This window comes from Callionymus lyra, chromosome 2, assembly GCF_982586985.1.
Source record: "Callionymus lyra chromosome 2, fCalLyr1.hap1.1, whole genome shotgun sequence".
NCBI lineage: Eukaryota > Metazoa > Chordata > Actinopteri > Syngnathiformes > Callionymidae > Callionymus > Callionymus lyra.
This window is the reverse complement of record NC_141819.1, coordinates 31,339,698-31,365,143: the sequence shown is the minus strand read 5'-3', so window position 1 is coordinate 31,365,143 and position 25,446 is coordinate 31,339,698. Positions and strand designations below refer to the sequence as shown.

At 38.7% G+C, this 25,446-nt stretch overlaps 3 protein-coding genes across 5 annotated transcripts in view; 1 reads left to right on the top strand and 2 right to left on the bottom strand.

Moving 5' to 3' along the window:
* Nucleotides 1-5,441: 5,441 nt before the first annotated feature.
* On the bottom strand, nt 5,442-7,657 carry LOC148086530 (uncharacterized). Its single transcript, XM_087784703.1, has 2 exons — nt 7,598-7,657; nt 5,442-6,717 (listed from the first exon to the last, which is right to left on the bottom strand). The coding sequence occupies exons 1-2, from the start codon at nt 7,614-7,616 to the stop codon at nt 5,729-5,731; spliced, it is 1,008 nt and encodes a 335-aa protein (XP_087640829.1). The 5' UTR covers nt 7,617-7,657; the 3' UTR covers nt 5,442-5,728.
* A 185-nt stretch (nt 7,658-7,842) lies between these two features.
* On the bottom strand, nt 7,843-19,674 carry cyldl (cylindromatosis (turban tumor syndrome), like). Of its 3 annotated transcripts, XM_087784662.1 has the most exons (18): nt 19,409-19,674; nt 17,871-18,317; nt 17,248-17,499; nt 16,617-16,814; nt 15,960-16,157; nt 15,329-15,526; nt 15,017-15,092; nt 14,790-14,953; nt 13,745-13,913; nt 13,112-13,247; nt 12,068-12,178; nt 11,918-12,009; nt 11,801-11,864; nt 11,610-11,742; nt 10,834-10,942; nt 10,654-10,772; nt 9,370-9,583; nt 7,843-9,100 (listed from the first exon to the last, which is right to left on the bottom strand). In XM_087784662.1, exons 2-18 carry the CDS (start codon nt 18,300-18,302, stop codon nt 8,916-8,918), a joined length of 2,850 nt encoding a protein of 949 aa, XP_087640788.1. In that variant the 5' UTR covers nt 18,303-18,317; nt 19,409-19,674; the 3' UTR covers nt 7,843-8,915. The 3 variants fall into 3 exon arrangements, with proteins under 3 accessions (XP_087640788.1, XP_087640790.1, XP_087640789.1); XM_087784664.1 differs by lacking the exon at nt 15,329-15,526; XM_087784663.1 differs by lacking the exon at nt 16,617-16,814.
* Nucleotides 19,675-20,858: 1,184 nt separating this feature from the next.
* Nucleotides 20,859-25,446, top strand: part of zc3h3 (zinc finger CCCH-type containing 3) — a 57,805-nt gene continuing 53,217 nt past the window's right edge. Inside the window, exons 1-3 of the mRNA XM_087784661.1 lie at nt 20,859-20,945; nt 22,321-23,437; nt 23,969-24,123. Of these exons, the coding sequence (XP_087640787.1) occupies nt 20,900-20,945; nt 22,321-23,437; nt 23,969-24,123 (1,318 nt within the window). The 5' untranslated portion in view covers nt 20,859-20,899. The remainder of the gene's footprint in view (nt 20,946-22,320; nt 23,438-23,968; nt 24,124-25,446) is intronic.

The window sequence follows — 25,446 nt, the reverse complement described above, 5'->3', positions numbered from 1 at the left end:
TTGTTTTATTTTTTTTGACATGTTCAGCGACTTAATGAACTGAAATGTAATAACTAAAATAAAATTTTAATGTTCATCATGAATTTAGACACCAAACTAATTTTCCCTAAAATTAAGTACATTTTCTTTCCAAAATCCTCTATTTCTGTTACGCATGGATGGATGGATGGATGGATGGATGGATGGATGGATGGATGGATGGATGGATGGATGGATGGATGGATGGATGGATAGATGTTTTTTTTGTGGCAGATTTTATTTTATTCTACAACAAGATCAATTGTGAAGAACACTTAACAAAAAAAAAAACTTTATCATAAGACACACCTTCATAATCATAAGATACACTTTACTAAATAAGCCCAAAAGGGGTGATGTAAGCATAATGTATAAAAATGTAGTGTTTATAAACAGTACAAATACATCCCAGTTTTTTTCCCCTGCTACAATATTATACCTGTTGGCATCTGTTGGCAGAAAACTGACCAGAAACTGTTTCCTTCAACTGGGAAAAGTCTCTAAACTTGAAAATGTTGTCACAACATGATCTGGAGCTTATAATCCATGCGTTTGTTTCTTCTCGTTTAGACTATTTTAACAGTCTGTTTTCATGTCTTAACCTGAAGGAGCTGTCTTGCCTGCAGTTGATACAAACTTCTGCAGCGAGAATTTTGACCCGCTCTAGTAGAAGAACTCACATTTCTCGGATTAAAACTCTTCACTGGCTGCCAGCAAAAACTAAAGAAGACACTCAGTTCACTGCCCTCATTGTTGTTGATGTAAAGAGGGAAGATCATGAAGACATATGCAGTTTGACTCAAAACATGAAAACTGTTATAGGACTGATCTGCTCTGGATGTGGGGCGAAATGTGAATCAAAATCTGGACTGACTAAGCACACGAAATCCTGCCAAGTAGCTTTGAATTGTTCACTTTGTGGAAAAGTTTTTGCACAAAGTGAACTACTGAGGGCACACATGAAAAGCCACATGGTAGAAAAACCTTTAATTTGCTCTCAGTGTGGTAAATCCATGGAAGAATCTTTACGGTGAACGGGAGGTTAAAGCGTCAGTCACTCTGGAGAAAAACCATTCAGCTGTTCCCAGTGTGGTAAATCTTTTAAGTATATTGGGAACTTAAGGAGTCACTTGAGAATCCATTCTGGATAAAAAAAAACATTTAGCTGCTCTACATGTGGTGAAGGTTTTACACAAAGAAACACTCCAAATGTACACAAAATAACTCACACTGGACAAAAGCTGGGCGTCTGCTCTCACTGTGGAAAATGTTTTACAGGGACGAGGAGCTTGAGCAGACACCTGAGAATTCACTCAGGAGTAAAACCTTTCTGTTGCTCTCAGTGCGGTAAAGGTTTTACAGCAAGGACGGACCTCGAGAGTCATCAAAGAGTTCACACTGGTGAAAAACCTTTTAATTGCTCCAATTGTGGTATGAGCTTTAGGTGGAAACAATGGCTGCGCTTACACATGCAATCTCACACTTGATGAATCCTTTTATCTCCTCTCACAGACCGTCTTTATCTGGCCCTCAAAGAAAATGGTCTTAAATGTCATTCAGATGATGATTATAGGTTGATTAAAATTGGACAAGACCTACTTCTGTGCTTCTCAACACACTTGAAAAGTCAAGTTTAAACAGAACAATCCACAAAGTTTTCATGTCACGAAGAAGCACTGAGTTGTAACTTATTAAGTATTGTGTTGGTCCTCTGTGCTTTTTCAACATCTGGAGACAAAGCTGTTTTGATGATGCTGATCTTAAGTTTTGGAATACTACGAGTTTATTCACCCAAAATTCAAATCAGAAATATAAGATGAGAATTTGACACAACTATAGCCTTTCTCCGATATTCACGTTTTTTGATAGACATGGGTTGGTGTGTCAAAGGAGAAACTGAGAAGCCAGGATATTGCAATAACACATAACAAATATTTCCACGCTTCAATATCTCTGATTTAACATTACATGCGTTTATTAAGAGACAACTGAAAATTCCTGCTCAACCTCTATGTAAGTAAGTAAGTAAGTAAGTAATATTTATTTATATAGCGCTTTTCGAGACCAGGGTCACAAAGCGCTTTAACAATCAAAACAATACTCAAAACAGTACATACTTCAAAGATCAAGACAACACCGAGAACAACACAGGAGTTCGAGAAATTCAAGGAAAAGCCTGAACAAATAGAAACGTCTTAAGATGTTTCTTAAAGGAGTCAGTAGACTCCATCAAGCGCAAAGAGAGAGGAAGATTGTTCCAAAGCTTAGGAGCAACAGCCTGAAAAGATTTCTCTCCTCTGGTCCTGAGCCGTGTGCGTGGAACCATAAGTAGATTCTGATCCACAGACCTCAGAGACCAAGCTGGGGTGTAAGGCTGGATCAGATCAGTGATGTAAGGAGGAGCCTGACCATGAATAGCTCTGAAAGTAAGAACCAGAATTTTAAAGTTGATCCTGAAAGAAACTGGAAGCCAGTGAAGAGTTTTAAGGATCGGAGAAATGTGAGTTCTTCTACTTGAGCGGGTCAGAATTCTCGCTGCAGAGTTCTGAATCAACTGCAGACGAGACAGATCCTTCTTGTTAAGACATGAAAACAAACTGTTACAATAGTCCAGACGAGAAGAAACAAACGCATGGATTACAAGCTCCAGATCATGTTGTGACAACATTTTCCTAAGTTTAGAGATTTTTCTCAGTTGAAGGAAACAGTTTCTGGTCAGTTTTCTGCAGTGTTGAACAAGAGACATGTCTTTATCAAATACAACACCCAGGTTTCTCAGGCTCAGTTTGACAGACTGACCTAAGTCACCCAAGTACTGACTCAACCCTGGAATCTTATCATCAGAAGCAATCACCAGAGTTTCAGTTTTGTCCACATTAAGCTGTAAAGTGTTTTCACTCAGCCATTGTTTGATTTCTAGCAAACAATTGACTAAGCTGTTCAGCCTTTGGGGCTCAGTTGGGTCAAAAGAGCAGTAGAGCTGGATGTCATCAGCAAAAATGTGATAAGAAACATCTGGAAATCTCTGAATGATTTTACCAAGGGGAATCAAGTACAGCAAAAAATATAATTTAACTACTTCAAAGTATAGTACACAAGAGAGATCGTACAGGAGATACATTTAACTTTGCCTACGACGCAAAATAGGTTTCAATACATCCAAATATGAGAGCCCACATGTTTTCACATGGCTACTGTTTCCAAACACAGTTTGACTGACATCTGATGGAGTGGTATTAATGATCAGTGTATCTTTCTTTGGCAGAGATATCGGGCCCATTAAGTCTTTTTATTTGACCCACAAGGGCTTCAAATATGTTCACCTCTAACTCACGATCAAATGATTGGCTAAGTTAACATCATATTTTGTATTTATTTTTAATTTCCATCATAGATCTGGAAAAGTCCAGACGATTTGCTTTTGAATTGATTTGAAATTCTGATAATTAATGTATTAACAGGGTATTCAGACTAAGAAACAACAATTTTGTTAGATTTAAAAAACAATGCTTTGTGGAAATTAATATTAATTATCAGCAAACAGTGGAATTTAAATTTTTAGATATATAATTTATTTTTAATTTGACTCATTTGGTTATTTGTTATAAGGAAAAAATAAGTCACTTTTCGGTTTTGTCAAACTTGATAAGTCCAATGTGCCTTTGGTTATGGACTCTGTGTTTTCATCGTTGTAGTTTGTATATTATTATACAATAAATATATTCTGAACATCATTTGGTCATGTTATCTTTACTAGTAAAGGTATATACAAAAACAGAAATTGTAGCCAAAATGCATCTACCGCCAATCACCATTGTCACCACAGATGGAAGCTTATATATTTATCTTTTCCAAATGCTAGTTTCATAACAATGGGGGCGAGGGGGTTAATATGTTCCTCCTTCATCTTGTCGGAGATGCTCCTGCAGTTTGGAGTGCCGTACCTGTTATACCTGTTAAATGCAAAGCAGCTAATTAGCTCCTATAAATCCAAGTTCACATAAGTTGTTTACGAGTGAGGGAGCAACTGAGATGGACAACATATGTCTTCCTCCTTTTAATAATGTTATAGTTTAAATGAAATGATTCCCAGGATTCAAATATAAAGTAGTTCATTGTTTTAAGTATTGCAGAAACACTAAAGTTTCAATGTTTTACTGCGTAAACCTTTGCTTTATCATGTTTAGTGGGCTCTGATTTTTGTATTCTTTTTTCCCCCTTTTTTCGCATCCATGTCAATATATCAATGATTGAACTGCTTCTTTCCAGTCACACTTTAAAATGCAAATATTCATATTAGAAACAGACTAAAGGAACAATTGAAGACTTGTTAAAAGAGATGATAGATAGATAGATTCCAAAAGATATTTCAAAGATAAATATGATTTAGTTAACAAATTCCACATGAATCTACTGTAAATTATTGTTCATGTGAAATAACCAAGTTAAAAGGACCAATTTATTGCAGTTATTTTCTATGCTTATTTATATTATTATTATTGCAATTTGATTAAAAATGTTAATAGGAATAGAACAGATCTGATGATAAAAGAGTTTATTTATAGACAACATGTATTGTACCATATTGAAATTTTGATCATTAAAATGTTCAATTGAGTTTTTATTTCAAGGAAACTTTTTAAACATGATTCACTGATTTATGCCCTAATATAAGTATAAGTATAAGTATAAGAGGATGGAGATTAGCCATCTACCTAAAAAAAAACCTTGTTTGTTACCACATTTATGCAGCAGTTGAAAACATTTTTAAAAAAATGATTGACTCAATCCAATGAAGATTTGACTTTTAAAATGTATTTCAACACTTTCACACATGAGAAACACAGAAGTAAAGTTCAATAAAGAAGAAACCAGCGATGGAAACATAATAGTCTTGTGTACTGTATACAAAGGTAGTTCCAGCATTGGTCTTTGGGTCAATCATCTCTGATACTTACGCAGAAAGTTCCTTTAATACAAGGGTCACGCAAATTTGTGAAAACAATTATGACATAGCTTTTATATTGTATATAAAACGTTATTTCAACAACAAGTATAACAATTATAACCACAGTGTGCAAGTGTAGACCTACTTTCAAATAAATTAATTTCAGAAGTATACACATACAATTTCTCTATCCTTGCTGTGTCGATTTTTCATGTCTTTAAATGAATACAGCAATCAAAATGCATGACAAAAAATTATGTTCATACTTTCCGCATAGTGTACAAAAACCAAGAGACTGCTAGATTCTGACGCAGGACTGTAAGCTCTTATTTGTAGAGGGTTGCTTTTTAATTCTTGGTGACAATTATATAACAGCAAATTGTCTGGATGATGATAAAGTAGATGATGATAATTTCCAATTAATTAAAATTATTTTCCATTGCTGTCAAAGAGTCAGTGTGGGGGAAATAAAAAAGGCAGATTTAGAAAACACATAGGTATGCTTGTTTATACATTCATCTTAAGAATTTCATGGAAACACATTGATGTTAGGTTAGGTCTTAAGGTTATTTTAGGCATAAATAATGAGTAAACCTTTTTGCAGATCAAAAAATGTCCAGTCTGAGTAGGAATATGTTTATTAGAGGGTGATTTTTAATTCTGTCCTCCAGACCCGCACTGCTTCAATAACCACATTGAAGCAGATGAAAGATTTTTCTCCACTGTAAACTTTTCAGGTTGACTTAGAATCAAGTCCCACACTTAAAGCAGGTGCACTTTCAAGTGTTCCTTTAGTTTGTCCCGACGTTTAAAGCACTTGCCACACTCAGAGCAGGTGAAAGGTTTTTCTCCCGTGTGAACCCTCATATGCTGCTTCAGATGACATCTTTGTGCAAAGCGGTTGCCACATTGAGAGCAGATGTAGGGTTTTTCACCAGTATGTACTCGCATGTGTTTCTTAAGACTCCCACTCTCTGTGAAACAGCTACCACACACAGAGCAGCTGAAAGGTTTTTCTCCAGTGTGAAGTCTCATGTGCTGCTTCAGGTGCCCCCGCTGTGCAAAACTATTGCCACACTGAGAGCAACTGAAAGGTTTTTCACCAGTGTGAACCCTCATATGTACTTTCAGATGGCCCTTCTGTGCAAAACAATTACCACACTGAGAACAGGTGAAAGGTTTTTCTCCAGTGTGAACTCTCATGTGATTCGTCAGATTATCTCTCTCTTCAAAACATTTTCCACAAAACGAACAAGTCAAAGGTCCACAGCAAGATCTGATGTGCTTTGCCAGTCCAGTCTTTGAAGAACATTTTCTCCCACATCCAGAGCAGATCAATGATTTGTGATCATCATCATCGTCTTTCTTCTCACTGACATGACATTTTGGATTCTCAACAGAGTTTGAACTTGACTGAGTGTTAGTGGTTTCTCTCCAGTCTTCACTGTCATCAGTGTCAGATTCAGAACACAGCGACCTCTGCTGGTCAGGAGTATCTATGTAGCTATCTGGTTCTTGTCTTCTGCAGTTGTCTCCACCAAAATCTGTTTTTCTAGGTTGCGTGAAACTGATGGTTGTTACATCCTCTTCACTCTTCACATCGACAGGAGTGAGAGAGGATGCAGCGGCTTCTTCTAAATCCACTTCTTCTATTTCTTCTTTAATGCGATGATGATCTTGTTCCTGCTGGTCTAGACTGGAGCTGAACTCCTGCTGCTCAACTTCTTCTTTAACCAGCAGCTGCTGGACATCTGCAGACACACAAACACACCTGAGTCACTGAATACGTGTTCCATTTAAAAACGGTCGATAAACACTTGATATTTTTGCAGCTAATGATCGAATGTCTTTTTTTTTTTTTTTTAATAACGTTGCTCACAAATCTTTCTTCAGAATGAGTGAACCAACTAAAGTCTCACAGTCCCAGCCTTCTAATCTACTCACTGACCTGCCAGTTCTCAAAGTTTCATTTTGTTTTGATACAATAAACATTTTCGATACCTATAGCAGTAGTGTTTCTCTATATGAAACCTTACCTGCGTCTCTATAAAACTTGAAAGGCACTTTTGTCTGACTGTAAGCAGTGGTATAGTTTCTCTGTAATCTCATCTTGTTTTTTGTAATTACAATTAAATTTGAACGCAAATCAATATTTTCCCCTTGTCAAAAAATGTTTTGAAATAAAATGATCTATCATTAATGTATAATATATTTCATAAATTTGGAAAATATAACCTCATGGTCATTTGAATTATGTACCAACTGTTATGTAGGAAAGTACTTGACATAAACTATTCGCATTATTCGTCATTTTTTAGTATTTCTAAAAGTATTAGTCCTTATTGATGAATTCGCGATGAGTGCATTTGTATCAAAGGCAGTTTTTAAGTGAGTGTTATAATAATATTTGGCTGTCATTTAAAGTCGTGGTATGGACAGGCGAGGATATCTAAAAGCTATTTTATTATTGATGTGTTTAAGGTTAATACTTACGAGATTGTATCATCTTAAGAACATCAGCGAGTGCAATTCACCTGCTGGCGTTCTCGCAACTATATCATATAACAACGTGTCGACAATAAATACGTGCTCTCTTACACACAATCGATTTAAACATTCCTGAGTGTGTACCTTGACTCTTGGTCACCATCACCGGAGGATCCACCGACAAAGAACACGGAAAAGCTTCCGTCGGAGGAGAGGGCAGATCCTTCTTCGTGTTTCTCTCCAGCATTGTTAGCGCACTGCCGCCCCCCGCTGGTCGAATTTGTGAATAGCGTCAGCACCCTCACTGTCCTTTCTTATTGTTTTACTGGGTCTTGGGCCGACAAACTGATCCCGTTGAAGGCAATATTATTGCATTAAAGACAAGAGAATTCAAACAGAAAATATAAATTTATTCAGTTGACACAAAAAAGAAAAGGAAAACAGGCTAGATTTCAAAAATAATACAAATTATAACGTATTATTTCCCCCAAGCAACAACAAAAGGGATTTTTTTTTTAAATTAAATATAAATCTCTTGCTTATTATCCAGTAAAAACATGAAGATCATTCTAGAATAACTCTCCAAGTCAGTTGGCATCAATTTTCAGGAATTTCTTGGTGTGGCAAGACTTTAAACTGAAAATGATACATTTCTTAGTCGCAAAGCAACAGTGACCAACTCAAACCTTCTGTTGTATTTTTTACCTGCTCTAAACACACTCTGAACTCATTGCTGGATTAAGGAAAGTTTTCTCTATAACTGCGCTCTTTTCCGCCGAACAATGTGTTCAACTCTCTGCTAATTTGTGTTTGTGTTTCTTGCTTCAATGGTACAGAGAGATTTAATTGTCGGACATGACAAGATCATTAATAAATAAAGCAGGATCAAACCCGTCTAGTGCAAAGACAAATATTCAGCATGTTGTGGTGGATTCTGAAACTCAATGTTTATTAAGGAGACCATACTTCTCAAAGCAGTTTTGGTAAGTTTTATCGAAGACCCACTTGAGTGGTTAAAAGTGTTGGTTTAGAAATAAACTAACCTTTCTCAAATTTATTTCGCTGGAATTCTTCTAAGAGTAAAAATGTTTACAAATCTTATACCAGTAAGAAGTTTTTTTGAGCAGTTTTTATCTTGAGATACGGAAAGTCTTTCTTGAAGCAAGTTGTGGAGATTATGGGTAATTATGCCATGACATTTAAAAAACCTAAACTAAGATAAATCTCTCATAAAACACAAAAATAAACATTGAGATCAATTTGTTAACATCAAGGCGAGCTCATGAAAAGACAAAAGAAGAACTAAGAACTTAGAACTTACTTGAAGAACAGTAGGTCATTTATCTCGCATTCAAATAAATTAGCCATTTAGTTCCTTGAACTACGTTACAAATCAAAAGTGAAAGAAATTGATTCTAATTAATCACACAATCGTTTATGGAACACCTTTAACTTTTTTTTTCTATCGATACAGGCACATGTTGGGGCTCTGATACAGGTACATGTAGGCGTCGCAGAAGAGCCGTTTGGCCACGCCCTTCATGTCCCGCGGTACCTCGTTGGCGAGCTCCTCGGCAGACATTTCCAGGTAGGCTCCCACCTCGGGACATGGCCGCACTTCCGGGATGTTGTAACCTTGGCTTTCTCCTGAAGAAGTTCACACAGCGACGTGAGAGTGTGAGACCTGGTGAAACTAAACTTGACCAATTTGACTGAGTCATGAATGGATTCTAAATGAATTCTGCTGATAATCTTTACTACATTATTTTTATTCTCCTTCTTTTCTCGTCAATTTCCCAGTACCTTCCCTCTCCACTGTTGCTTGGTTGTTACACATAGAACCAACCAGGTAGATGTTCTGTCTCCACTGGCAACAATGATTGAAAAATCAAGACAATTCAACGCTAGATTATCACCTTTTCTGTCTGCCATGCTGTCGAAGAAGATCCAGTCTCGGATCCCGGGCCCATGTTTGATGAAGGACACGTAGTGACTCGTTTCTATGCAGAGCACGGCAAACAGCTCCAGTCTGTCTCGGGGCAGCATCGACATAGACGTACGCGGCAGGTAGTTCCGAGGGAGATCCAGGTCAGTAGGGTGGTGGGAGGACCGCATCGAGTGGCTGTGGACCTTCCAGGGAAAGAGACAGTTATTTTATCTACGTGAATTTGAGCAGACAATAATGGTAAGTGTTGGCCACAAGAAAACATAACATCTGATACATGGTCATGCTGTTGAGGATGATTGATGTACTGCCCTAAAAGATGGTGCATACATGTAAGCTAAGGAGTCGATGACATACCTCATTGACTTCTGACTACAAATATCTGCGAAAAGAAGTCGCCAGAAAGACTGTTATCTAGTGATGGGTTGAGCCTCATGAAGCAGCATCAGTTGTTGGAGCTGAATCATGATTCAGTGCCATCATTTTTTTAAAAGGCCAAATATTATATTGCAGAGAGTGCCATCTAGTGGCCTTTCGAAATGATCCATCACTACAGTTACAGTATCTAGTATCTACCTTCTCTGGGAAAAGAGGCAAGCCCAGGTTTCCTTTTTTTCCGGCAAGTTTGGTACACTAAGAGGCGGAACATCTGCTTCTATGACTTGAATAGAGATAGCCTTTCAAGGAAATCATGTAACTTATCGTAACAAACGCCTCCCAGAGACAGCCCACTGTAAATGTCTATAAAATGATTTTCACTTTTTTGTCATGCAAGCTACTTATAAAATCAATAAGTCAAAATGATCTTCCTACTACAAATTACCAAAGTAATACAAACACTAATATGTACATATTTACTGAGGATTCTTTATAGTTGATGAACCTTGTGTAACTGCATGAGCCAATCCTCTGCAACACAATTAACAATCTACAAATGTGTCATTACTCTGATGAACTGAATGAAATAATATGGATTGACACAATAAGTCTATACTGGAAATCGTTGAAATGCCAAAATAGCTTTTTTAAGTGACAGCTTGCTCATCCAATGAAATCTTGATCTTCAGCCTTATCACTCTCTGGGCAGGAAGACTTTAGTTTATTTCAAAGGATTTTTTAATGTTCTTCTTTCAGATTAATTGTTTTCCTTGCAACACTCAGGCCTTCCATTGACGTTGTGGACAGTTAATATTCAAGGATGAGTTTTTAAGTGTTGGTGGACGATCAGATACAAGAGGTCATGCCGTCTACAAACCTGTTTGGTGCAAACATTGCAGAATTTTGTAAAATCGCCTCGACCGAAAAGCGGATCTTTGGAACAATCCTTGCAATCCACGAAAGCCTGATCTCCACATATCGCACACCGTGCTGGACCTGAGAAGGAAAACACAGTCGTCAACTTGCCACTCGCAAAGATGGCGTCGCCTCTGTTCACCGCCACACAGCAGGTCGGTCACGTCCAGCTGCAGCGAAGGAAAGATCTTTTCAAACATCTTAAACTTCTTCCCGAAGCGAGGCATCTGGAGGATGAGGCACGAAGGAACCTGCAGAGAGAAGAGGGATTAGAATACTGGCGCCATCTACAGGGAGACGATGGTATTGTGGTTCATTTTACAAACCACTGTCCATTCCTGGTCATGGAGAGCTTGCAAATGTGAAAAATAGATTCCACAATGTACTTAAATGAATCAACACCATTAATATAAGGGTTGGGAATTACCTTCACCAGGATTGAGTGACATGGTAAATACAAATTTAGAAAAACTAGTCATTTTTACAGGAACACAAAAGTACATAGATAAATTAAAACCTAACAATTTCTCTTATTCACCACATTTGAATTAATTTCATTGTTATACTCTTGTTACAATGTTATATTATTTTTGTTATTTATGTTATTTCATGAGTAAAAATGTCTACCCAGAAATAATTACATGTTCTGGTTGTTTCTCCAAGATATATAGACAGCAGATAGTGTGACTTGAACCCTACAAGGTCTCAAGCAGACAATTTCCCACACAATCAATGAATTAAACTAAATTATACGCGTTAAAAGTACAAGCTGCAAATTCTAAAATCGGTAAATCTCAAACAAAATAACAAGCCATTGATTTCTTATATCGAATTGATGACACATTTTGACAGGAAAAAATGAATTACTTGGAATTCCATTTGTGCATATGGTCTTAAATAAAGGATAAATGTACTCACCTCCGTCAGGCGGAGTCCAGACGTGTGGAAGGAGATGTCGATCAGCTGCTGGACCGTCGGCAGCACCAGACTTTGGTTCTGGTCCAGGAAGATCTGGTAGTAGTGGCTCTCCTGCACTTTCCCACCAGCAGAGCTGCTCCAGAAACATGGGCTGTCAACATGACAACCGTCACAACTTAATTTGCTCTTACAGCTTGAGCAGAGGTTCCATAGCCAGAATGTCCTGCATGATGATGGTGAGAAACTCCTCTGGATCTGAAACATCCACCATGAGTTTGTTGAAGCTCAGTACAAACCCACCGGCTGACCTTTCTCCTCCGTGGTGAATGATCTGCTGTAGCCTCGTTCCTGCAGCTGCTCCCGGAGCTTCATGACATGATGTGCTTTCACATAACCAACACTGCAGAAAAACACTGGGACTCAGACATGTGGTGTGATTAACCGAAAACGCCTTCTACCTTCTGAGTGGGTTGACAATCTCATGCAGTAGCGTTTCCTGAATGGCAGTGTTTTTGGCTTCTGTGGACTTGAACAACATGGAGTCCAGAGCAGACGAGCAGGAGAACAAACTGGAGGAAGAAGAGAATGAGCGTCACTGGAAAATACAAGTTCTCTGATTAAATCACAAAACCCGTATATGCTCATTTTGTATCGTTGCTGACTGATGTCTCCACAGTGTCAAATGAAAAAACCTGGCGGGGTCTATAATGTGAGACCCGTGTTGTCGAGTGCTTTGGCTTCAAATTAAAACTTTGGGCGACGAACATAGCTTGAGTTATGAGCAACTGAGAGTAATTATTGGAAATATCTACAGTAAAATCTCTACAAACCTGCAAGTAAATTAGTCAATCATAATCAATCAGAGAGAAGTATCAAGATGATTTTTTCTTTTACTTTTAACATTTTACAAATCACGTCTATCATGTATGATGTTATTCATTTCTAAATTTCCACACTACAATCTTACCAAACATACAAGGATAGTAGTCTACGTCATCATTAAGAAGTGTTTAGTGGAATGTTTTACTAACCCCTTGAGGTATTTTTTGGACAACACACTATATCATTAAAATATGTTTAACAATTTCCACAGTACAACCTCTACAAATCTACAAGGATAGTAGTCGAGTTGATCATGAACAAGTAACAAGTAGAATTTCTAACTAACCTCTTAAGGATTTCTGAAGAACTCAAATGTCGTCATTGACAGACAATGACGGTAGGTAAAGATTTTCTTTTTTTCAATATTCCACGGTAAAACCTCACCGAACCAACAAGGATAGTAGTCAAGGTCGTCTTGGATCCGAATTCAGTGGACATTGTGCACTTAAGTGTAAGGTCCACCATTATATGAGTTTTAAAAATATATATTAATGGTTATTGATAGGTTATGATGATATTTTATTTTCAAATTCACCTAAAAATAGGAGTTTAAGATTATTACTATAACCCTGTAAATTGTGTGTTATTTATTTGTAACAAATCCAGCTCATAGAACTTACCCAAAGAGGGTGGAATCAATATAGCAGGAATTGCAGTTTCCCTGGATCCCCTTCATTTGCCCAACCAGAATACGGTCTACTTCGTCTGTGCTTACTGGAGGAACCCGTTCCAACCTGTCCGGTTCACTCATGGAAACTTGCGACACAATCACGTTGATGAGTAAGATGAGTAGTGATGAGTAAATGTATCTATTGTGTACAAGCATCTACTGTAGTTTTTATTTCAGGTCACATTTCATTGTGGTACAATAAATATATTTTGTTACATATCACAAATCACAATCAGAATTATTAGAGGAGGAGATCCACTAATTAGGAAATTGTTTTGTTCCGATTTGCAACATCAAACATTGAAAAAATATCCTATTAAACATAAATACAAGTACAATTTAATTACAAACATAGTGCTATTACAATTACAACTGGCTAATAAATCATGAAGTAGTAATAACAGATTCAAATGGATGAAAGTCGTTTTCTCTTTGAACAACACATTAGCCATGACTGATGCATATTAATTACAGAAAACAAGTTAACCGTAAAATAATTATTTTCTCTAGCAGTAATTTACCAGAGAAAAAAAACATCATCCTTCTTGTGAAAATGTATTTAAAAAGTTGGCTGTCAACTTACCTGGCTCTTCTTCTTTGGGCATTGGCTCGTCATGGCTGGAATCTTTTATGCTTTGGAATCGGGAGTCGGCGGAGCAAGCGGAGAGTTTAACGAAGATCCCTCGTCCCCACGGGCAATCAAAGTAAACCTTATGTTTGAAGGAGCCATCGTTCTTGGTAATATCTTCGTCCTGCAGACAGGTGAGTAAGGTCCATAAGCTTAACAGCTGCCACACATCATTACATTTTACCTTCACTATAAAAACAACCATCTTTGGCCTAAAATGACCTCATGCTGGTGACTTCCATTCATCCATTTACGCCCTTCTTGTGCAGTCGGGTCGTGAGGACAGAAGTTAAAAAGTACAGAATTGATATGTCAATTAAGACTTCCCAAGTGAGAGGAGTACAATCATCATTTTGTGGGAGAAACGGTTGCGCCACAATATGGGAGTAGGGCAGGAGAGATGTTTGGGGCAGCAGGTTCAGTTTCAGTGCGTTTCTAGCAGCACGCATCAGGCAATACCTAGAGTTTCATACGCCTGAATTGAAAATCTAAACTTCAGCTATTAATAGTGGCACATTATCCAATCAGCCGGTGCATAAGAAGAAAATGGGGAAACAAATCTCAAAGCCCCTGTGAAGGATCAGATGGTCAAACAGTGGAGTTTTATTTTTTTTTTAAAGTATCCACATCAAAAAAGGAGATACAATTCTGCCACTCCAAGCGTCAATTTTGACTTTCCACTAACTTTAGAGCCCCTGTCAGATAGACCTACATCTAAAAATTATTTCCCCTCCTCCACTAACCACTACTACTACATGTGAGCCGCCTGTGAAGGAACAGTGGTTCTACATATAGTCTCTGAAAGATGGTGGATCTTCTCCCGGTGAAGACAAAACTTGTATGATCTTTTTCAGTCTCAACAAATCTACCTGGCGACAGGTGAGAGTTCAAAGACACTGAGCTCTATCTCTCTGTGTATTCTTCTTTCCTACATTATGTCTATCACCTGTTCATCTCTGTCTCGCCGGACTCTGCAAAATGTAAATTACCAGATTCCTACCAGTTCTAGTCCTGCCATCACTTCCGGCTTATCAGGAAGGATCCCGATCCAGCGGATGGTTCCGTGAACGACCCGGTCCTTTAAAGAAATCTGGACCAGTGTGTTTACTGTGAGGCTGGAGTTCAGCTTGTTTGCAGGCGGATCCAGGTCCATCTTCTCCGGTTCTACAAAGAATCAAAACAATCAATGAGTACTGAGAACCTGAGAGTCCTAGTATTGTCTGGCACCTTCTGGCACGTCGCTCTTTCTGACATACTCGAATGGTACCTCCAGTTCCCCGCCTCCCCCGTTTTCGTCCAAGTCCTGGTTAAAAAAGAGAAGGTTGGAGGTGAGACTTAAGGGTGTTGGTGATCTTTGACCACAGTTGAAGGTTGTAGCGTTGATTGAACACCATGACATGTTAGAGTGCTGATGACTAACAGTGATGTTCCATACACAAGGGGCATCAGTTTGGCACAAAAAACTCATATAATACACTCGTTACAAAATGACGAAGCATTCTGTGATGACCATACAAATCTAAACAAATGGTAACTCACTGCGGAGATACGATAATATCCATCTCCTTGCCCAACCAGCATCCCACAACGAGGTTTTTCAGTTTTAAAGTTGACAAAAGTGACTCTGTCGCCAATCTCCAACGTCTCCATCGGCGTGGTTGTCAGAGGAGCGGAGCTCTTTCTGACATTCTCGAATGGTACCTCCAGTACCCCTCCTCCCCCGTTTTCGTCCAAGTCCTTGTGAAAAAAGAGAAGGTTGGAGGTGAGACTTAAGGGTGTTGGTGATCTTTGTTGTCGGGATATAAGAGCAGAAAAAGATCCAAAACTCTACTCTCCCTTGCTAAGCCACCTCAGCTTTACTTCTGCGGAAGTTATGGACCAGTGATTTCAATTTCTAACCACTTTACCTTATCATGGAGGAGAGTACAGACACAGATTTTGAACGCCGGTATCCACTATTTCTCGTTCTACCACCAAAGTTTATGACCACAGTTGAAGGGTGTAGCATTGATTGAACCCCATGATAGACATGTTAGAGTGCTAATGACTAACGGTGATGTTCCATACACAAGGGGCATTATTTCGGTAACAAAACTCATATAATACACAAGCCACAAAATGACGAAGTATTCTGTGATGACCATACAAATATAAACAAATGGTCACTCACTGTGGAGATACGATAATATCCATCTCCTTGCCCAACCAGCATCCCACGACGAGGTTTTTCAGTTTTAAAGTTGACAAAAGTGACTCTGTCGCCAATCTCCAACGTCTCCATCAGCGTGGTTGTCAGAGGAGCGGAGCTCTTTCTGACATTCTCGAATGGTACCTCCAGTACCCCTCCTCCCCCGTTTTCGTCCAAGTCCTTGTGAAAAAAGAGAAGGTTGGAGGTGAGACTTTAGGGTGTTGGTGATCTTTGTTGTCGGGATATAAGAGCAGAAAAAGATCCAAAACTCTACTCTCCCTTGCTAAGCCACCTCAACTTTACTTCTGAGGAAGTTATGGACCAGTGATTTCAATTTCTAACCACTTTACCTTATCACTGAGGAGAGTCCCGACACAGATTTTGAACGCCGTTATCCACTATCTCTCGTTCTCCTACCAAAGTTTATGACCACAGTTGAAGGGTGTAGCGTTGATTGAACACCATGATAGACATGTTGGAGTGCTGATTACTAACGTTGCTAGATCCATGAGACTGGCCGTTTGATGTTACATACACAAGGGGCATCAGTTTGGTACAAAAAACTCATATAATACACTAGCCACAAAATGACGAAGCATTCTGTGATGACCATACAAATCTAAACAAATGGTAACTCACTGCAGAGATACGATAATATCCATCTCCTTGCCCAACCAGCATCCCGCGACCAGGTTTTTCAGTTTTAAAGTTGACAAAAGTGACTCTGTCGCCAATCTCCAACGTCTCCATCGGTGCGGTCATCAGAGGAGCGGTGCTCTTTCTGACATTCTCGAATGGTACCTCCAGTACCCCGCCTCCCCTGTTTTTGTCCAAGTCCTTGTGAAAAAAGATAAGGTTGGAGGTGAGACTTAAGGGTGTTGGTGATCTTTGTTGTCGGGATATAAGAGCAGAAAAAGATCCAAAACTCTACTCTCCCTTGCTAAGCCACCTCAACTTTACTTCTGAGGAAGTTATGGACCAGTGATTTCAATTTCTAACCACTTTACCTTATCACTGAGGAGAGTCCAGACACAGATTTTGAACGCCGGTATCCACTATTTCTCATTCTACCACCAAAGTTTATGACCACAGTTAAAGGGTGTAGCATTGATTGAACCCCATAATAGATATGTTAGAGTGCTAATGACTAACGGTGATGTTCCATACACAAGGGGCATTATTTCGGTAACAAAACTCATATAATACACTTGCCACAAAATGACGAAGTATTCTGTGATGACCATACAAATATAAACAAATGGTCACTCACTGTGGAGATACGATAATATCCATCTCCTTGCCCAACCAGCATCCCATGACGAGGTTTTTCACTTTTTAAGTTGACAAAAGTGACTTTGTCGCCAATCTCCAACGTCTCCATCGGTGCGGTCGTCAGAGGAGCGGAGCTCTTCGGCGCGTCGGCAGTCCAGGGTCTTACTTTGGTGAAGGGAACCATCATATCGCATTCCTTCTTTGAGAAGACAGTTTGAAAGCTGTCAACTAACTTCTTCTTCCAGTCTCCCTGCAAGAGTCAAACAGCCCCGATGAGACAATCCTCAACTGTTACTCAGAACAGAGTCAGGATATCAAGACTTTTCTAGTTTTCTTTATTGTTTATTGTTTATTGTTTGAGGAAAAGGTTATCAATCTGCGGTTGTCCTTCATAGAATTGAGTGTTGAATATACTTGAGTTCTTATAGCCCACCACTGAAACCGCCACCTTAGAGAGTACATTTATTGTTATTCGAGTTCATTTTTAAAAACATTATTAGGTTGAATTATGAATTAATTCTGAATCATCCAACAAGAGGTGAACAAAAAAAGGCCTGCATCTTATAATATCTACAATAATTCTGTCTTCTTTGTAAATACATCAAAAAAAATCAAATGTACCTTCACTTTTATTCCAAAATGCATGCCTGCGATTGGCAGAGGGTATTTTGGAGGAGTCAGAAATCCGATAAAACGGACGACACCATGCGCCGTCTCTCCATCCTGCTCTACTGCCACTTCTGATCCGTTTTCGAGCGTCTCTGCAAATTGCAGCACATGCTTTTCTTTAAACCACTTTAGTCTCTCGAAGTCAGATTCCAGCACCAGCAGGAGGCCAGCAACCTTCTCGCTCACTTCTTCCAAAAACTTTAAGTCGATTTCGTAATCCAACTTTGACTTGGTTCCAAATGGTTTCACCGATATTTGGTTGTCACGTGTGCGGCGAAATTTTGATTTGTAAGTGCTCGTGTCACTGTAGCAGATGCAACCAGGTAACAGGAGGCTTATGTAATCAGGTTTCCCTGTGAGGATGAAGTACAAAAGTGGTGCCATCTTGGGGTCCAGAGACTGCAGAGTAGACAAACAATTACTATTGGCAGCAATAACAGACTCAACACATTCATTCACAAAGTTTTGACCTTTTGAACACATCACCTCACACACCTCAGGGTGCTGGTGTCCAACAGTGGGATTGTGGGAATATGGTTTTGGGCAATGAAAGGTGTGGCAGGGTTCCCACAGCTTAAGGCAAGTTAAATTTAAAACTTTTTTTAAAAATCTCAAACTCAACAATCAACCAAAATGGAAAACACCTATTTTGTTTTACAGATTTTTTATAGATTTATGGTTACAAGCTTCCCCAAAAGTTTATTCGAACATAAATTAACAATAAATAAATGGATTAAGTACACTAAATAATGGGTACGGTTAAGGTTAAGGGATGGATCGGTACAGCCTTCCCAATCCGCCTGTCAATCTCACACTACGACCTTCCCACACTCGTGAACAAGACCCCAAGATCCTTAACAACTCGACTTGGGGCAGGATCTTATCCCCAACCCGGAGATGAACCACCTTCTTCCAACTGAGCACCATGGACTTAGATTTGAAGTTGCTTCACACTCAATTGTGAACTTTTCCAACAAGGAGGTCAAGGTCTGATGAGGCCAACAGGACCACATCATCTGCAAAAAACAGACCCAATGCTAAGGTCACCAAAACCGGAGCCCCTCGATGCCCTTGCTGCGCCCAGAAATTCTGTCCATAAAAGTTGTGAATAGAATCAGTAACCCTAACCCTGACGGAGTCCAACCCCCACTTGAACTGAGTCCGACTGGCACCTTGGCACAAACATTTTTCATAATTCATTCGTTGCAGAAATCTAACGTCAATTCCCACAGCTTTGTATTGACGGTTTGGATATATAATAAAATACATAAACAATATTGAATTAGAAACCAATTGAATGTATAATCCCAGACCATTTAAACGTGTAAACACGTTTAGCTTTAAAAATCTTAGTCATACTGAGTAATAATGTCACGTCTACACATTATAAAACTCTTTGTTTTGACCATATAACCACACGTAAATACATCGAGTTCAGAGTCACACAGTCAGGGAAAGCGAATCTAAACTAAATGGATTTTTGTTTTTACCTGAAGACGATGAATGTCAGCAAAATAACACGTCGTTTGTTTCAATCTGCGTTGAACTTCAGACGTTGAAACTTTCACTTCCTCTTTCGTTTCATTTTAACGCGACCTCACTTTTCTACTTATTTCCTCTACAGACAACGAAATAACTTAAACTTACAGCACAGATGTGGCTAAAAGTATAATGACAGACTTCTGTGAAAACACTACAGTAGTTTTAGCTAAAAAAAAGAAGCTTTTTTCTTCTTAACAGATTAAACAGAGCGTTAGGTCAGACTCCCTCAGTTTTGTCTTGCAGGACGCGATTGGCCGAGGCTGTAATCGTTTTATGTACGAGACGTGAATTACGATTTAAATATTTACAAATATTACAAATACAACAAATTTAAACTCAATGTGTGTGGGGAATATAATCGACATTCATATCCTACATTGATGGCAATATATTCGATTGTATAAACCTTTATATTTACTTCAATCTTTTTTTTTATCTAATAAAAATAGAGTTGTTTTTTATTTTTTTAAGTTTATTATTAGGGCTAATAAATACTTTCTACTTCGAGTCATATTTGGAGTTGAACGAGTCATTAATAGTAAAATAAATATGTAATAAAATTAGAAGCCGTCAGAAACATTTCTACATCATCGGATCAGTTGACCTCAAGAGGGCCACATAAATGCAAACAAGTAAGTAAGTAAGTAATTTTTATTTGTATAGCGCTTTTCCAGACCAGGGTCACAAAGCGCTTAAACAATCAAAACAATATTCAATAAAGTATATACTTTAAAGATCAAGATAAAACTGATAACACAACAGGAGTTCCAGAAAATCAAGGAAAAGCCTGAACAAATAAAAACGTCTTAAGATGTTTCTTAAAGGAGTCGGTAGACTCCATCAAGCGTAGAGAGGAAGATCAAGGGCCGCCCATGTGTGATCTGTCTGTTTTGGCAAAGAGCTGAGCCAAAAGGCAGCTTAATATTTATTGCCACCCTCACATTTGGGTAGCAGTGCTGAAGAAACATGACACGTGGTGATCATCAAATAAGTCTTATATATGTTTTAGGCATCTCTCCTGTGGCCATATCAGTGCAAGCACTATTCAAGATTGACATACATATTAATGTGTTTTATTTGTCTTTAAAGTCTGGCTTAGTGACGTCACCGCTGTTAAAAACACATATTGGAGTTTTGCCATCAAATTGTTTCATACTGTTGTAGCTTTTGTGAATTTAAATTTGGTCTAACAAAGTTGGGTGTTTTTGCGTTCTAACACTTTGATTCACGTTCACCATATCTTCGCACAGGACGTTGACCACATGCAGAAATTAAAGTTTTATTATATTTACCAGAGTCTGGTTATTTATAGCGATACTGGTCGTGGAGTTTGACATCTGCACCTGCAAGACACAGCTGAGAGAATACTGGTGTCCGTCTCAGACTGCGTCATATCCCCTCGCCGGCTGATGGTGACGCAGTGATCTGCGCTGGTCAACATGGAGGAGAGAGAAGCTCTGAAGAGACAAATCGATCTTCTACAGAGTAAGTAGCTGTTTGAGATGCTAGGGAAGTTATCTGTTAACTTTTGTAACAAAGTTGGATCGTTAGTGTTGTGAGCGGTTTCAGTGTGAAACTGTCGTTTTAGCTTATCAGCGCCGACGTTAGCCTTTAGCTTTCTAACGTTCTTCTAAAGTGACATTTTCTTCATCTTCGTAATATATTACGAATTAACTTGTTCCCCACAGTACATTTTTGTAAATATACAGGTGTTGATTCAATATTTATACTCACTTTCATTACGTGATATAGGCCTTTTTAAGTAAACAAAAAGTTAAACTGTTCCAGTGCGATATTTAACTTAGGTGAAGTAATACACGTTTATGTTTTCTCCATCACTACAAGCAAATATCTACCATGCACCGTAGACCTCTCTTGTTGACATTTATAGACTAACTTAGACTCACTGTTTTAAATATTGAAGTCTTCCTCTCCAAGATGCAGTAAGTCCCTCATCATGACCATGTTTTGAACTTATTACTTTTACTAAAGTTCTCTCCTGTCTGAAATGTGGGCAAATGAGAGGTCACAAGAGTGAAGCATGTTATGCCATAATAGTAGACTTTACTCTTCTTCCAGCCAGCTGTAATAATGCCCCACTTTGTTTATACAACGAGTCCCTTGGCGGTGCAGATTTACGGGGATTGATGACGCATGGTGATAAACTCAGATGCTTGAAAAATCCCAGCATAGTGGGTGTGGGTTGTATATATTGTATAGTGTAATGAACATGTCAAAATAAACTAAAATATATTGACCAAATACGTTTTAGAAATGTATTTAAAATATGAAATGACACTTAAAGCGATTTAAGTAGATTTAAAGCATACACAGGGTAAATATCTGGCTCACAAAGACATGCTTGTGTAATTGCAATGTTTTAAATTAAATTTAAGTGTACAACCTTATCGTATCACAATCATTTCTTAGGGGTCAGAGGTCTTAGTTTGGTGCATCACAAGGTTTGTATACACTTACGATATTGTAGGACAGAAATTTAGTTACAAAGGTGCTTAAAAAGCTCTTTACAAACATAAAGCCAACAGAGACAATTGATGCACCTGATTAACTGTATGGAAACTTTAAAAGCAGTCAATTTGGAAAAATACAAGTTGTGTTAACTGACATAATTATAACATTTTTTAATAAATAACAAAAGTAAATTTATTTCAGATTTTCAAGGCCTAATTTCCATCTATTCTTGTTGGCAACAGTGCAATGTAAAATGTTTTTTTGTTTCACAAACTTAAGGAAACAGAAACAAGTTGACTATTTTAATTACTCTATTTTGTCATAAATCAATGGGATCATTTCAAGTGGGTTGTAAGGCTTACAGGTTATATTTTCTGTTGTTTTCTAGACTTAATAAACCGCCATAAGAGTGTTCATGGCGATGCTCCGTCTTCAAATGCCGCTGCTCCAGACAGAGGAGGCCCAGAATCATCAGGAAGCTACGCTGCATCGTCTTCTCATCTTCCTGACTTCAGAGCGACGCAATATCCTCCACAGAGTCGTGGTAGCTGGAAAAGGACGTACTCTTTGAAGAACAAGAACTTGCAAACGACAAGAGCTCCTACAGCAACTTCAGTTGCTGCATCTTTTACTCATGGAGCTTCAGCAAATGCTGCCAAAGTTGTCTCTAGTTCTGTGTCAACCAGGATAACTCAGTCAATTAGTGAAACTTCAAAACCGAATGAAACGATGGCAAAAATATCAACAGCAGCTGTGCAAGAACAAAAATCTCCAAGTAAAGTCCCACAGTCTGAAGTCAAGATGGCCTCCAGTCAGCAGATCAAACCCTCAATGATGGGCACCACCAGCAATAAACAGACCTTACCAGAGAAAAATGTTTCCACTTCTTCTAAAAGTGCACTTTCAATAGAAACATCCAGTAAACCATCAGAGTCTCAGACCAGCCAAGAATCTGCTCTCCATAAATCAAAGTTCATATGGGTGAAGAGCCAGGCTGAGCGAGGTGCATCTAAGCACGTTACACCTTCAACATCAAAAGCCTCCACAAGCGGCTCCACGACACATTCTAAAAGAACTCCAGCTAAGAGGTTAACCAGAAAACAAAGCCCAGTAGCTCCAGCTTCTAAAACCTCCAAGTACAAATGGGTCAACTCTTCTGCTGGAGCCAGGACGCCCAGAAGAACCATCTCTCCTAAATCTCTGACTCTAAGGGCAGATGCCACAAAGAGGATCAAACCAGGCAGTGCGTCACCTGCTAAACCTAGAAGAGGACCTGTGGTCTCTCCCGGCCTCTCACTGACCAGTCGATACCGCTGGAAGGCAGGTGGCAGTCAGAGATGCCCGGTGGGAGCTTCTGGTCGCCGAACTGCCTTTTCCTGGACATCAGAGAGGACCAGAGCAGCGAGAACGTCCTCAACCATTCAACTTATTCATCGCCCTGCCTCATCTCCGGGAGGGTTTAAGCTCCGCAGCCGCATGAAGATCATCCGCAGGTCGCCCAACAGGTAAGTGTCTGATCAACCCTGTACCGCTGTCTTTAGCCTGCAGGTGGAGCCAGAATTCTATCTGACTGTCTGGTTTCGCTTCAAATAATTTTTCTGTTGGTCATCTTCAGCTGTCAATTCTTTAAGATAATTAGAGCGTAGCAATGTTCAAAATGAATAAAGAAAAGTTACATTTTTTCTCCACAACAATCTGTACACATGAAATACATATCCTACACCAAATGCTATAAATATTCACACATGAAATGACTCAAGCATGTTAAACAAAAACATTGATCAAGTATGATCATATGTTTTGCTTAGGAGAATACAAGAAGTCACACAACACACCAAGCATGGGCACACAAAGTATAGTTGGACTAGAGATTACCGACATAAATTAACATGCATGAATAGAAACACGTTCTCAGTAGTGATGGTTCAGTCACCTTAAATACTATTTTCCTCGAGCAACACATCCAAGCTCACATAATGTAGAAGAGTATTTGTTATACATATGCTTCATTAACTTAAAATAACTTTTCTCCACAGCGGGTGGGACAGGAGCAGCCGCCTGTCGCCAGCTAAGATCTCTCCCAGGATGCTCGGCTCAACCAGGACGCCCATGAGAAGAACACAATCTAGGGAGCTTGTGTCTTTTGGGAGACACAAGCTGAGACGTCTCTCCTCCACGGTGGCTAAGACAAGTAAGAAACGCTCCAAAAGAAGGTTCAATCATTTTGTTTGTCCTACAAAATTGAGTTCACGATTTGTAGTCCCTTCACTTAAGTAATTTCAACTTGAACAGTGAGACTAGTCGCTGCATAAACCTGACTCTCAGGACAAAATGTAGCCTTACAGTTTTTTCTTTGTCTGTCTGGAATGTATTTGTCAAAAATGTGCGAGAACATGCAGGTTTGATTGAGTCCAATGTTCAGTTTAGTGTTCACTATAGTTATCAGTGTTCATAGGTTCTTAGGGGGGGGTGTGGGTTGTGTAGTAAGGTAAAACTTTATTGATTCTCAGGAGAAGAAGTACATTATTATTATTAAGTTATTAGAAGTAAAGTTTAATGTTTCAAAGTGATTGGAGATGTATTATTTTCCACTTGTATAAATCCACTGAAAATAATTGTCCACTTGAAGGAAGTAACTTAAGCCAGGCATAATAAGTCGATAAATGCTGTGGTCATATATGATATTGTGACTTTAACTACATGTAAATCAATTTTTTTTCACCAGAAGGTTGCATTACAACAATAGCGGCAATAATGCTGTGTTATATCTATGTCTTAATTCGATCGATTGAACACATTTATCAATTCACTCCGTTGTTTTAAAAGGCTTGTTATTGTGCTTGGTCTGTATACAGCAGCTGATGTGCGCTCTGCTGAAGAAATGAATATCGATGTGGGTTTTGACTTGAAAACGATTACTTTAGGCAAAAAAAAACACTTGTATCACAAGACCTTGTAGTTCCATTAAAATTAAACTGGAAATTTACTTAGAAAAAAGTCAACATTTATAAACGCAGTATAGGGGACTTTAGAAGTCAACCTCAAAATAAAATTGACAGTGACTGTCAAAATAAATTTTACCTGATAGTTGGTTGAGTACAAAAGATAATTACATTTGACTCAACACAAAAAAAATGGATAAATGAATCACAACCTGACATTATTGTGAAAAAAGACAATGAGTTGTGCATTGTAAAAGTTGCCACATTTTTTCAAATTTTTTAAGCAGTTCTGGAAGTTCTCCAGCAGAGGCCAGATCCTTGCATTCGTCTCTCGTACTGCTGGCTGTCACAGCAGCTACACAAGGGGGACGTTGAAATGATTGGGGGGTGGGCGAGGGTGAGGTTAATTGATTGCCCAATTCAGCCGTGATGGCGAACAAGTGCCGATAGCGGGTAATTTGCGACAGTGGAAGCGGGCAGCGGCGTCGCTATCAAGCCCTGGCACCGCTCTCCCTCCAGTAGATAAAAAGGAGCTAATGCATAATTATCCTTTTGCAAATTGGATTGTTTTA

What these genes read in the sequence shown, in the direction of transcription:
- cyldl (XM_087784662.1), bottom strand. Translation starts at nt 18,302, where the DNA reads ATGGCACCACTTTTGTACTTCATCCTCACAGGGAAACCTGATTACATA. An exon ending in ATTTTGGAATAAAAGTGAAG is followed by an intron (nt 17,500 to 17,870) that starts GTACATTTGATT and finishes TGACTCTTGCAG; the next exon opens with GGAGACTGGAAGAAGAAGTT. An exon ending in GCAATGTTTGCACCAAACAG is followed by an intron (nt 9,584 to 10,653) that starts GTTTGTAGACGG and finishes TTTCCCTGGAAG; the next exon opens with GTCCACAGCCACTCGATGCG.